The 14,488-nt window shown below is 39.4% G+C and overlaps 1 protein-coding gene across 2 annotated transcripts; it reads right to left on the bottom strand.

Moving 5' to 3' along the window:
- Nucleotides 1–35: 35 nt before the first annotated feature.
- On the bottom strand, nucleotides 36–13,537 carry LOC117461399 (mitochondrial inner membrane m-AAA protease component AFG3L1-like). Of its 2 annotated transcripts, none has more exons than XM_034103241.2 (17): nucleotides 13,356–13,537; nucleotides 10,106–10,196; nucleotides 9,944–10,003; nucleotides 9,730–9,848; nucleotides 9,115–9,264; nucleotides 8,940–9,014; nucleotides 8,400–8,521; nucleotides 8,013–8,286; nucleotides 6,687–6,824; nucleotides 6,295–6,448; nucleotides 6,088–6,195; nucleotides 4,109–4,234; nucleotides 3,840–3,950; nucleotides 3,633–3,748; nucleotides 3,278–3,478; nucleotides 2,588–2,782; nucleotides 36–2,376 (listed from the first exon to the last, which is right to left on the bottom strand). In XM_034103241.2, the coding sequence occupies exons 1-17, from the start codon at nucleotides 13,467–13,469 to the stop codon at nucleotides 2,188–2,190; spliced, it is 2,343 nt and encodes a 780-aa protein (XP_033959132.1). In that variant the 5' UTR covers nucleotides 13,470–13,537; the 3' UTR covers nucleotides 36–2,187. The 2 variants fall into 2 exon arrangements, with proteins under 2 accessions (XP_033959132.1, XP_033959140.1); XM_034103249.2 differs by having other exon boundaries at nucleotides 10,106–10,193.
- Between the last annotated feature and the right edge of the window lie 951 nt (nucleotides 13,538–14,488).

Here is a 14,488-nt window from a genome sequence, read left to right as displayed (position 1 = left end):
ACAATTTGTATTATTTTTAATTTGATTATAAATAACTTGTTTTAAGGGCATTTGCTTACATCCCAGACAAATACTCAAATGTAACTTGTAATTCATCCAAGGAACTGCAATTAGATTATGTGTTATTTAATAGCATCACACATGCCAGAATGAACATACCGTTAAACAGTATCAATAGAATTCTGAAATGTTGTAATAATAAAGAAATACAGAAAATGCTAAATATAGAAACCGGGAATATAAAACAGAACAGAGGCGTATACAAGTTGTTTAATGTTGGTGTGAGCCACAGCAGCCTCACATTCCTTTCCAAAAAATCAATAATCCTCACTGACAAGATATATTCATCAAGCAAGAACAAGAACAGTGCATTGTCAAGCAATATTTTTCACTAACACTGACATACAACCAGAGAACAACACATGTTCCAGTGTCAAGCTGGTCCTTTAACCAAACGCCTTTTCACTATCTATTGGAAAACCTGATAAAAAACGTTTTGAAAAGGGGCGATATTGCAAGGCATTTAGTTCAAGTATGTTTTTATATTTGAGCTGGTTAACTCAGCTCAAGAGCATCTGGCTAAAAGAAGAAGACACAATTCACATTACAATAACAGTGTGTAACAAACCACCTAGGCCACATGAAGTTATTTAGCTTAGCTAGCTTGGGTCATCAGGGACAATATTCAAGTCAAATATTCATCTCTGGAATTTGAGCCCTTTCTCCTTTGTGTTTATTTACAAGAAATGTTAGTTAATCGGAAAAAGAGTGTGTGAAATGGCATTTTGTTAGCTCATTATAGTACTTAATTCTTCCTCTGCTTGTTCCCAGTTCTTAAGTAATCATCAATCCAAGTAAAGGATGTCAACAGTAGATGCGATCCAATGACATATGTAGTATCATATGTGCAACACTGAGTTCTAACAGCTGCATCTCCTGATAACTGAATGAGAACCAGGTTGAGAAAGGCTGACGTCTGCTGGAAGACTTTCATGGTGATACAAATGTATTTAAATTGAGACACAACTTCACAGATATTTAAAGATGTCTTCATTATAGAACCGTGTGAAGACATATCTAAAACTTTCAGAAGAACAATCAAAGTACTTTTGAAATCTTAAGAAAACCTGGCCTCTACACTCAGGGACAACACGTTTTAGATATTTATCCATATATCCATTATAGTTAAACCGTACACCCCAGCACGTGCACTCCGCTCTGCATCAACCAAACGGCTCGCTGCACCCGCACTGCGAGGGGGACCCAAGTTCCCATCAGCAAAAACACGTGGGTTTGCTATCCTGGCTCCAAAATGGTGGAATGAGCTCCCCATTGACATCAGGACAGCAGATAGCTTACACACCTTCCGGCGCAGACTGAAAACTCATCTCTTTCGACTCCACTTCGAGCGATAGAACTATTAACAAAGCACTTATATACTAATAAAGGGCTGGCTCATCTATAGCCAGTTGAGTAGCACTTGAAATGTTGTTGCTCTATGAAGCCTGATGTACTTATATGATTGTTTTCTTCAAGTTTGTATTTTGTTGGTCGAACGCACTTATTGTAAGTCGCTTTGGATAAAAGCGTCAGCTAAATGCAATGTAATGTAATAATGAAGTGGCAGCCGGAAAAGGAACCATTCTTGTCATATTAACAAAATTGGGGTCCGATGAAGGCATAGAGCTGTAGAATACCATTTTACCTTTGATACCATCATATAATGATACCAGCAACGTGTGTAACTGACAAATACAAACCAAAATTCATGTACACGACACACAATGTCAATGCATTCTCAATGTTAAAAATCTCATTTGGTTGCAGTTTTGTAAGTGGAAGTAACTGCATCTCAGTGTGAGAGGAAGGCAACCCCAGGGAAATGTAAGCGACAAACAGCTCCTCACAGAACTGTGGCTTACAGACTGAACTAAGAATAACATGAGTATTTTATGTAATTCCCCCCAGAATATAAAGACCACAATTCAAATTGCATTATTGAGGCCATTTAAGACCAGTGCAACACATCGTATCTCACTTTGCTGCTATGAGAACCAGGGATTTTTTTCAGAGCCCCGAAACTCTGGACCAAATGGTGAAAAACTTCGGAAATATTTAACTTAATTCAGCTAAAATATTTTCCTTGAGGCGTGTGTCCAGCTAGAGGAAAAGGGCTGATTGTTTTGCTCATTCTGGAAGTGTTTTTCCCACCCTCAGTACTCCTTCTGGCTCTTGGGATATAGAGGTGTCCTCTAATTTCCCCAGCACATCAACAAACTCCTCATATGTTGACTTCTCTTGAAAGGGACGAGTTCCCAGCAGCTCCACCATGTCCGCTTTATCTAGCATCTCCTTTTCTAGCAGACGTTTTGCCACCTGCAGCACATGAACAATTATAGTGAACAACAAGCATTTTTAAGATAATGGCTAACTCCATCAATACAAATGTAATTTCTTATTGCTGACTTCGAGAACAGATGAGCAGTAGAATTAGCTATCAAGTTGCTTCTTCATGCAGTGTTGGAAAAATGACTCTTTATCTTTACTTCTGTCCATCCTTTTTGTCAGTGATGTGAGTAGTTCTCACCTGGTCCACCATATCTCTCTTGTCCGTGACAAGCTGAAGTGTTCGCTGGAAGGCAGAATCTATGAGCAAGCGGACCTCCTGATCTATGAGCTGGGCTGTAGTTTCACTGTAGGGCTTCTCCGTTACCATGTCACCCTGCTGAGGGAGGTCAAAGGACATCTGACCCATCGCATCATTCATTCCAAACTGTACAACCTGAAATATGAAGAGAAACAGGCCGTTAGTTACAAAACAAACTGTTCTTGTGTGCCTTTATTACAACATTGTTCTCAAACTAACAAAAATGCTAAGTGACTTCTAATTGTGCACCCAAAAGCCTGTTTGGATATCATGCGTTAAGACATGTGTATGTGTTTCTGTCTGTCTTTCGGTCTATGGCTCATCTTGCAAACTACCTGACCCATCAGACTTATACATTTGTTTTGCTTATTTAGGACTGATTTTATACCGTCAGTGACTACTAACTCGTGGAGTTCCATGAGACGAAGACAAACCTACCGAGTCAACTTTTATAGTTATTATTAATACAAGTCTTACCATATTTGATATAACTTCCATTTAAGCATCTAAGTGTGACTCAAAGAGTGTATGACTCAACATTAATTCCCAATGTCATATTTTATCACATACAGTAATTTACTGATTTCTTGTGAATTTGTTAACATGTTTGTTTTAGAATATGGTGAATACCTGTGCATATGCAGACTGGGTGACCTTCCTGAGGTCATCCTCCGCTCCGGTGGTGATTCGCCGAAAGAAAACCTGCTCTGCCACTCGACCCCCCAGCATCATGCACATCCTGTCAAACAGCTGCTCACGGTTGAACAGGTACTGTTCCTTAGGCAGATATTGCACATAACCCAAACCTTTTCCTCTGGGAACAATGGAGACCTGAGGGAGTACATGATAGTTACTCCAATTATCAATATAATGATGTGGGGAAATCCCTATTTAATTGCAGAGGGTAAAACAAATCTCTTCAAGGGCAGAAGGTGGATTCAGATGGTCAAGCAGCAGTGTGAGAGAAAGCAAACGGTGTGACTACCTTAAGAAGGGGGTCTGCATGTTCGAGAAACCAGCCGGCCACAGCATGTCCGGCCTCGTGATACGCCACAGTTGTCTTTTCTGGAAGCTGCATTACCTGAGTCTTTTTTTCCAGACCTGAGAGAAAGGAGGATGTCTTACTGACTTGATGAAGGTTTATAACCTATATCTAATAGGTTCACAATAAGAATTGTCCATGTCAACTTACCTCCAATAACTCTATCGACTGCCTGCTCAAAGTGCTTGGTGTTGACATGTTGGCTGAGGTGGCGTGCAGCTATTAGTGCTGCTTCATTGCACACATTAGCAATATCAGCCCCTAAGACAAAAAGGAGTCAAAACAACCAAGTTAACCTGTCGTGTGATAAAAACAATTGGGCGAGAAATACAGCATGCAAACTGTATAACATTTGTAGAATAATAAATTAAAAAAAGTGGAAACACTTGTGAACATGCACACACATCTCTTCTTCTTACCAGTAAAACCTGGAGTTAGTGCAGCTAGCTTCCTGGCCAAAGCCTGTACTTCTATATTGGTGTCCAACTTCAGAGGTCTTAAATGCACCTTAAAGATGGATGCTCTGCCTTTAATATCTGGTAGTCCTGTACAAAAATAGAAAAATAAAACAAGAAAATATTTAGAAAATTAATTTTGAAGAGCTGCTCATCAAATTCTGTAAATCAAACTGGTCAGTAAAGACAACATTAAACGACAAACCCTGTGTCAGCAGTATGTGTCGTTAAGCTCCTCATACAGCAGTGTTAGCTCTTACAAGGAGATAACTGTTTTAATGGGAAGGCAAAGTCATGGGATCAGTGACCCTTATCTTGAAGACCGCCTAAAAAAAATGTATACATTTAAAAGTTTGTGACATGCTGATTTTAAACTTTAAGTTAAACATAAATTTGAAGTCTGACTGGAAGTCTCTGCTGGTCAGGACAGCAGAGAAGATCATCGGAGTTTCTCTCCCTCCCATCAGAGACACCGCTCAGAAACGCTCCCTGACAAAAGCCCAGAACATTTTTAAAGACCCCACTCATTCTCACCATGCTCTGTTCTCCGTGCTGCCCTCCGGCAAGAGGTTCCGCAGCATTAAGAGCAGAACAGTCAGATTCTGTAATAGCTTTTTCCCCCATGCCATCAGACTGCTGAATATTAAGTAGACCAGTAACATAGAGATTACATTACGCTGTGTAAAGCGCACATATTTTCTATATAGTATGTCTATTTTATTTATATGTATAGTAAGTCTTTATATTTTAAACGCACACTTTATCTTTAATTTTATCAGCACCACGTCACTATTATTTATTTATATGTACAATTTTAGCAAGTTTTTATATTGTCCTGTTCCTGTAAGCCAGTACAACGAAATTTCGTTTTAATAGTACACTCTGTGTCTTGTTGAAATGGCAATAAAGTATGTCTATCTATTTATCTATCTATCTATCTATCTATCTATCTATCTATCTATCTATCTATCTATCTATCTATCTATCTATCTAAATTGGCATTGAAACTGTATTTGAGGCAACTTTATCTTAACAATACTGTTTACCTGTAACAACAGAACGATTAAAGGAAAGGGAACAGAAAAAGTCAACAACACAGAGGAGTGTGTGTCTCGTCCCGCATGTTGGCCGCCAGTCATCTAATCCTTCTTTTATAGAGAGCCAGCTCTCTCCTTTTGACCCAGTGTTCTATTCAGAGAGAAGTCTGCCCTGCCCACTGTTGTCCAGCACTGCTGGCATAAAGCAAATTAAATCTCAGCAGGCTGAAAAGGATCAACCATTTTAACCACAGAGATAAAAGCGCACAGTATGCAACACACGTTTTAAATGACATTACAACTGAGCAGTCGCAAATAAAATAAAATAAGCAAATATAATAGGCTTGAAGCCAATTTCTTAAATGGAAACCATACACTGACTGTGTCAGTAAGGTTAAGATTAGCACCTCATCTGAAGCAGACGAATACAAATAACAAAGTTAAATCTGCTAGCACATTAGTGCCACTGAATTGGGGTTGTTGCATGGTGCCTGCTGTGCAGTAGTACTGAGATGGTGTGGTAACACATTTACACATTAATATGGAATTGAAAAAGAGGGGGAAAACAAAAGAAAAACCACTCCGGATTTGCTTTCAAGTCTAAAATTAAAAACATCCAAAGGACCATAAATTGCATTACGGAAAAATAATAAAGTCGGCCGGTTTATTTTATACAAGATGTAAATCAAAACCCCCAAATAGCTCTTACCTTGCAACTGATTAAGTGAAATTTAACAAATTTAACTTAGAGGCACGTTTAAAGTGAACCAGGGATACATGATGATGTAGAGAAAGAGATGTGGATAACAGATTGAGTGTAATTAAGTGAAACCTGCTCTCAGGAATCCAGGAGAGAGCAGTAGCCTATAAAGTTAGAGAAGACCTAAAACAAGTGCTTCACTTTACCTAAGTATATATGTCGGTCGAAGCGTCCCGGCCTCATCAAAGCTGGATCCAGAATATCCACTCGATTGGTGCCAGCTAAAACTATCACATTAGTACAACTGTTGAACCCTGGAATGACAAATACAAATACCATATGTGATGTCGTGAAATAATGCTCCAGGAATGGGACAAAAAAAGTCTTGAAAACTAAGAGAGATTACTGCCTACCGTCCATTTCCACAAGCAACTGGTTGAGGGTGTTTTCCTGCTCGCTGTTGTTGCCAAAGTTCCCTCTGCCTCTCTTTCTGCCAATTGCATCAATCTCATCAATAAAGAGGATGCATGGAGCGTGTTTTCGAGCTGTGGCAAACGTGTCCCTTATCTTATAAAGGAAAGAGCAAACAGAAATCACAGAAATTATCTTACAGTTAGCATCCTTTCCTGTAAAACACAAAGCACCCAAAGCAAGGGTCATGCTTTTTATTTGCACCTCTAACATAACAATCCCAATAATAATTGTGTTTACAGTTTTGCCAAACAGCATAATGAAATGCATGTGACCAATTCATTCAGTTTTATGACTACTTGGCACTATCCTGCTGCATTTAGCCCATACTGACCCTCGCTGGACCCACGCCAACAAACATTTCCTGGAACTCGGAACCGTTGACAGTGATGAAGGGGACGTTGGCCTCTCCTGCCGTGGCCTTGGCTAGCAAGGTCTTTCCAGTACCAGGCGGGCCCGCCAACATTGCACCCTGGTTTAAGGAGACATGTTGCACTCATTTTCAGGTTCATATTTGTTTTTTGAGTTTCTACCAAAACCTGCTTAAATGCCTTAAAGGTGGGGTAGGTACTTTTTGAGAAACCAGCTCGAGTGCGCTAGAATTTGAAAATACACAGCCCATTTCCTACAGAGCCCCACTTCCTACAGAGCCCCTCCTCCAACACACACAAACCACACTGACCAATGAGGGCATAAGTTTGTGCACAGAGGCTGACAGGCAGGTACTGTAGGCCATCCAGTTATTTTAGCCGGGCTGGCTGATTGGTCGTGCTTTTTACAGTACTACGGCTTCCACAGATGACATTTTTGTATGGATTTTTTGTCAAAGCACTTAAGATATTCATTGCTATCGGGATGTTAAGAGCATTCCATGGAATATAACAAAAAGTGTATCTCGAGCCAGACAAAGAGTGATTAAAGGTATATACAGACAGACAATATGATACAACAATTATGTGTTTTTTGAACATTAAAGGTGGGGTAGGTAAGTTTGAGAAACCGGCTCGAGATACACTTTTTGTTATATTCCATGGAATGCTCTTAACATCCCGATAGCAATGAATATCTTAAGTGCTTTGACAAAAGATCCATACAAAAATGTCATCTGTGGAAGCCGTAGTACTGTAAAAAGCACGACCAATCATTTTAGCTGGCCCGGCTGAAATAACTGGATGCCTACCTGGCTGTCAGCCTTCCATCTGTGCACAAACTTGCCCTCATTGGTCATGTGCGCGTTCATGTGTGTTGGAGGAGGGGCTCTGTAAGGAAGTGGCAGATTTTCTCCGGCTGTGTATTTTTAAATTCTAGCGCACTCGAGCTGGTTTCTCAAACTTACCTACCCCACCTTTAATGTTCAAAAAACACATAATTGTTGTATCATTGTCTGTATATACCTTTGTCTGAAAGGTTCTGTTTAAGACCCTCTCCAAAAGAAAACAGTATGCTCTGATTGGCTTGTGAGAAAAATGTGGTGCAAATGTATTTCTCTATAGATATTTAGATGTGGGTTCAATTCAAATAACCCTGCAACGTAGGAAAGGAAGCCAAATGTGAAAGGCTTGTTGAATCCCATGGTTCTTGATCAGGGCAGCCACAAAAGCATTACAAAAGTAGGTTTTCCATCATATCTCCTGAATAATGATGAATGCTAAGGGCACACCTTTGGGATCTTGGCTCCTAGGTCGTGGTACTGCCGCGGGTTCTTCAAGAAGTTGACTAACTCTAAAATCTCCAGTTTGGCCTCCTCACATCCTGCGACATCTTTAAATCGAACCTTGATGTTGTCTGTGATTATTTTAGCTTTGGATTTACTCATACTGGAGGGGTCTCCTTGCCCTTTACCCCCACGACCTCCTGCCATTGGTCCCCTACGCATGGCAAAAACTAAAAAGCTGACCAGCAGTAAGGTTGGGAGAACGTTTAAAAGGAGTGTCCTGTGGGGGGAAAGAAATAAGCTCCATAAGGCCAGCATCAATATGACAATACAATATGTGTAAAGTCATTTTAATATGAACATTTTCAGGTACTCATCTAATAAAATACTCACCCATCGCTTTCACTGCTGTAGAATACAGGAACTCTCTGTGAGTCAAAACCCATTTCTTGCTGGGCCATTTCCAGGTTGTGCTCAAATGACTCAACACTGCCAATGTTGAACCACAAAAAGCTCTGAAATGTACACAAAACAGAGGGGATTCAACATCAGTATACTGTGCAAAACGTTTGCTTATGTACATTAAACTCACAAGCAAGCCTGTCTAGGTTTTTCTAAAAGGTAAATAACAAGGAAAACATAAACTCTTCTTTCAACAAATGTAAACAGTCAATCAATTGCAGCTTCTGTTGGCTATGATAGCTAATTCTAGTGCACAAAAGTACATTGTTTTACCTTAAAAAGTAGTATTTTAAATTGCATGTGATCAACCTAATCGGTGGACTGGATTCCAAATGAAGTTCAGAATATACGTTGTAAGAGAGCCTTTAGTTTAAATTATTAGACAAAACAAAGGTATGACTCATCTCTGTTTTAAAAATATCCCTTAACCTAACCAACAGCATGACCTATAGGAAAAGCAAAATAACTAACCACTTCCGGTGTGTTCACTCCATTGAAAGGAATTACTTTGACATATTGTTTATTGACAACCTCCAGGTGATCGACCTGTGTAGAGGGCACAAACAACAATATGTTTACATGGTTGCAAAAAACAAGCAATAAAAACGAAAGTAACAAAAAACGAAATCCTCTCTCCGCCTCTTACCAAGCCTCTGTTCAAGTAGTACTGCACAAAGTCCTTCCAGGAGATCTGCATCCCCGTCTCTCGGAAGTAAAAGTACAAAAAAGCTGAGACCATGCCTGCTGCACCGAATGCAACGTACTGAAAAGATCTTTGATGCAAGGGAAACTCCTCCTGTTGGGTCAAGAAATGTTGTAAGAAAAAAAACAATTCATTAATTGAAAGACTGTAAAACCATCTCTCTTCTTACACTGCAACCGCAGTATGCTGCCTGCCAGATATATCATGATATGAACAGTACTAGTACAGTACTATGTATTATAGAAATATAATTAATTTCATGAATTGACCATTTAGAAAGACTGACAACAATACAGTGTACAGAGTTCTTGTTAATTAAACATAAATACATAACATTTATATAATACTATGAGTAGTTCTATGCTCAAATAGGTCAAAATGCATGCTAAATTATGAAGAATGCAACTTAGATTTGCTCTAATTAGTGAGATCAGGCTTAGATTTGAATAAAATATATCATATGCCAGCATTTAAAAAATAGATATATGTAAAGTTAACGTGAAGTGCATTTTGAAGTGCATCTAAGACAGAAATCGGTAATATTCTGGTCATTCGCACCAGAAAGCGTGTCCACCAGTGGGATTCTTCCTTTTTTCCGCCTTGTTTTCTTCCGTCCCCATCATTATTTGTGTCTTGCTCTTCCGTTACAAGAGACTCTTGTTTTTTGGTATTTTCATCTGAATGGTAACAGAACATCAGTCATGCACTGCAGAGGAAATGAGAACGGAAGATGTACAAATGATGCTGTGATAGTGACTCAAACATTCCTCACCTTCAGTTGATTTGTTGACGCCAGGGCTCTCTTCACTCTTTGGGAAAAACTTTTCAAAACCTGAAAGCAAAAACAGCAAACACAAACAACAAAATATTTAGGTCATCGTGTGCAAACGTTTCGCTGAATTACGTAGTGTTACAGCATTAGGAGTTACATTACCTCTTGGGGGTTTGTTTGAGCTAAGTAAGCGAGCAAGTTGGAAACTGTGTTGGAATAATCCTCCGCATCGCCTTTGGATCAGTGACCCCTTCTAAAACAAAAAGTTACAATATGATTAACAATCTCACAGCATGGCCATAAAAAAAGACTTCTGGAAAATAAATATTAGGTTGAAAGAGATTAATTCAACAGGCTTTCTAGTAGATGTTTTGACTAGTAGATGTTATAGACTGGTGATAAGAAACAACATTGTAAACATTGTGTCCCGGTTAACTTGATTTAATTAAGAAACTGTTCCAGATAACTCACTTATACTGACTGAACCGTGTCTCTAAATCTCACATGGTATTTACTCAGATACAGATTGCATGAGAATATCAAACAAAAAATGTAATTATACTCTGGGCTATAAAAATGTTTGGAAGTAAAAAATGTTTTCATTGGGTTCATTAATGCATGACTGATCATGGATTTTAGCAATCAAATACCATTATCAATAATTGAGAATAACAACATTTTACACAACATTTAGATGTTTATATTGATGGAATATATATTTGGGTGCCAAAATTGTTATTGTTGAAAAATTATCTTTACAATTAAAGATGCCATAAACAAATGCTTGTTTAATAATACAAAAAAAATCCTAAATGAATATTAAATTAAGCAAACTTTTAGTTAAAGGTGGGGAAGGTAAGTTTGAGAAACCGGCTCGAGTGCGCTAGAATTTGAAAATACACAACCGGAAAAAATCTGCCACTTCCTTACAGAGCCCCTCCTCCAACACACACAGATGGAAGGCTGACAGGCAGGTAGGCCATCCAGTTATTTTAGCCGGGCCGACTAAAATGATTGGTCGTGCTTTTTACAGTACTACGGCTTCCACAGATGAAGTTTTTTTATGGATTTTTTGTCAAAGCACTTAAAGGTCACATGTCACGCCCATTTCCACTGATCATAATTCCATTGTTGAGGTCTACTAGAATAGATTTATACTGTGCAATTTTCCAAACTCACATTGGTTTCGCATACAGCATCTCTGTAAAGTATGTGTATTCACTCTCTCCACTAAATGGCTCGTTGCAGCTCTTGCCCCCCCTCCCTGTGAGCCCAGTGTGCTCCGATTGGTCGGGACCAGTCGGGACGTTGTGAATCGCGCTAAGCTCCGTGGAGGTGTGATTTCCTTGTTTAGCGATACACAGCTAAACACAGCCAAACTCACCCTGAGCACACACAAAGTCACAGCCGAAGTAAAAACAATAAGTGTGGCTTGATATTGAGTAAGGTTGATAAACGCTGTGAGGATCTGCAGAGAGAATTTTGCCGCGATCCCAACTGTCTGTTATCAGCCTGCAGCCAGGGAGGAGAAATCAGCAGAGCTGCATGCACTGAGTGTGTGAGGAAGTCCGTGGATTGGTCAATTTGGACCAATGAGCGGGGGCTTAATGTAACGGCTCCGCGGACGTAACGTAACGGCTCCACGGATTGGTCCATTTCTTTCCGGGGACGACATGACATCATGATGTACCCGGAAGAATCAAATGGACAGTGACGTATCTCCAACGAGGCGTTTTGGGGAGGTATTTTCTGTTTTAGAGTTTTACTCGCTACAGGGTGTACTTTGAGGGTTTTGACTCTGCAGACCGTTTACATGCATAAAACCCTTCATAACACACAAGGGGACGGGCAATAACCGGAAAAGCATGACATGTCACCTTTAAGATATTCATTGCTATCTGGATGTTAAGAGCATTCCATGGAATATAACAAAAAGTGCATCTCGAGCCGGTTGCTCAAACGTACTATACCCCACCACTATAGTTTACATACTACCTTTGCATTCACAAGCATTTCTCATTTCAAGTGTTTATTGTTACCAGAGGTGGGAAAGGTACTCAAATCGTGTAGGCTACAACCAGAGTGTAGGAATACTCTCTTACAAGTAAAAGTCCTTAAAATTGTGACTAAAGAAAAAGTACAAAAGTGTTGTCAGCTAAATGTACTTAAAGTACCAAAAGTACTCATTATTACAATTGGCCCATTTCAGTATAATATACATTATATGTTTGGATTATAATGATTGTAGAGGAATAAAACTACACTATTAACCTCTGAATTGTAGTGCTGTAAAAGTACAAACAAGTAACACATTGAAAGTCTCTATAAATGGTTCTTAAGTACAGTACTTGAGTAAATGTACTTAGTTACTTTACACCACTGATTGTAACAAAGACATGCTACAGCAACAGCAGAGCCCTATACGTCACACACACCAGCAGCAGCAATATATGGAACAGCTGTAGGCCTATGGGCTGGGCTCAATTTATCATGCAAAGAAAACAAATATACGATAACCAAAACATTTATTATCTGTTTGTTTCCCCAGATTAAAATCTGCCTCATGTCATGTGACATCAAAACTGTAATCTACTGTATCTCTATTACATTTTCATTCAGAAAACACCGTTTGGAACACATTGTTCAGTGTTGAAGTGCAGCTCACAACGCGCACATGACCAATGAGGGCACGAGATAAATTTGTGCACAGGTGGAAGGCTGACAGGCAGGTAGGCCATCCAGTTATTTTAGCCGGGCCGGCTAAAATGATTGGTCGTGCTTTTTACAGTACTACGGCTTCCACAGATGACATTTTTGTATGCATTTATTGTCAAAGCATTTAATAAATGCATTGCTATCGGGATGTTAAGAGCATTCCATGGAATATAACACAAAGTGTTTCTGAAATAAATTACATACCCCACCTTTAATATTTTGTTGATCAATTATAAAAGTAAAGACAAATGAATGAATGAACCAATAAACAAGCCTGGGCTAAATGCCCCTTCCCCAATACAGTACCAGAGACACGCCCCCTTCAAAAACAATATTATGAAACTGAGGAAATTGACTTCTAAACTAAACATAATCAAAAGGACATATCGTGAGAGTGCAAACAACTGAGGAATGATACATAAACAGTGCTCAGATTGTTTGTTTACAGATGTAGGGGGTCTAGACTCTAGAGTCTAGAGCTTGCACCGAGGAACACTGTGTTCTTTCCCATGACAAATCAAATACAATTACACTCCTGCATTACTGTGATCCAATGCATAATGCAAGTGTTGCAAAACAACAAGGTTGCATTGATATAATTCATGCAAATGTGTAGGTTTTTTTCAAGAAGGTATCTTTCAATGGCTCTGAGAAGACCGTAGCCACTTTAGAAGAAGAATAACAAAAGTCACCGTACCGATGTGAGGGCTCCGCCGCTGCGGAAAGTAGAGATAGCTGATAGATCTCGACTCCAGGACCGAACCGCCCGGACCCGGTTCCGAAAGGGCCCGACACTCAGAGCGAGAAGCATATCAGCTTTCTTCCCTGGGCTTCACTGGAGTATCGCTGCCTGCTGGAGTCAACAAGAAGTACTGTACCGTGCACCATGCACACAATGCCAAACCGTAACCTCGCGAGATTCTAGTTACAAAATAACTGGTCGTTGTCTCACATGTGGGACTTGTTTGATAATCATTTAAATCCGAAAGACATATCTTTCTTTTACCACTATGGGTTCAAATCATGACTGGATAATGGTTATAAATTCTTCAAGCTAAAAACAATAAATTAAAATGATTAGTATCTGTATCACAAAGCCTTGGAATTTGACTGGTTCACTGAGTTCATTCTGTACATGTACTTATGCATTGATACGTTTGCGACCAGACCTCCTGTTTATGATGGTGTAATAAGGGAATTTACATATAATATAACTATAATGTTGTATTTTGAATTCTAATATCGCAGATATTGGATCTGAATAAGGGTTCTTATTAGATTATTTACAGCACAGGACATCCTGTATTTTGCGTAATCACTGGCAGAATTCCAAGTCCTCGACCACTGTCAATGCACCATTATGTTTTCACAAGTGGAGCCGAAAGAGGCGTGGACGCTCCCCCTTTTGGACTTTATACTTTATAAGCAGTGGTTGGATGTACATACTCAAATAGGCTATTCTAGTTTAACCTTTAATACATACGTTCAAATTGTACACATATAACAGATCTAAATAAACGTGTCAAAGCATTACTAACTATTGCTTTGTTACAGCATGGGCACATCTTGCATTTTGGGGCCAGTGTTGTTGTCGACTGTTGAATAACGCATTGTACCCTCATTTAACATAATACATACATTGGGGATGGATTTAGAGCATACCAGGCAGAAGAGCAGGGGCCCAAGGGTCAGGGGGCCAGAGAGCCTTTGAGGCAGGGCTTGTATTAAAAGAGGTATCAACATTAGTTTGTTTTAAGTCAAATGGCTTAGTCAAGAGAAGGCAAGACTCAGTGACTGTTTATGCCTGATCATAAATGTAATTTTCTTATA

Source organism: Pseudochaenichthys georgianus, chromosome 3, assembly GCF_902827115.2.
Source record: "Pseudochaenichthys georgianus chromosome 3, fPseGeo1.2, whole genome shotgun sequence".
Classification (NCBI taxonomy): Eukaryota; Metazoa; Chordata; class Actinopteri; order Perciformes; family Channichthyidae; genus Pseudochaenichthys; species Pseudochaenichthys georgianus.
Note: the sequence above shows the minus strand (reverse complement) of the source record. Positions and strands in the feature narration are given on the sequence as shown.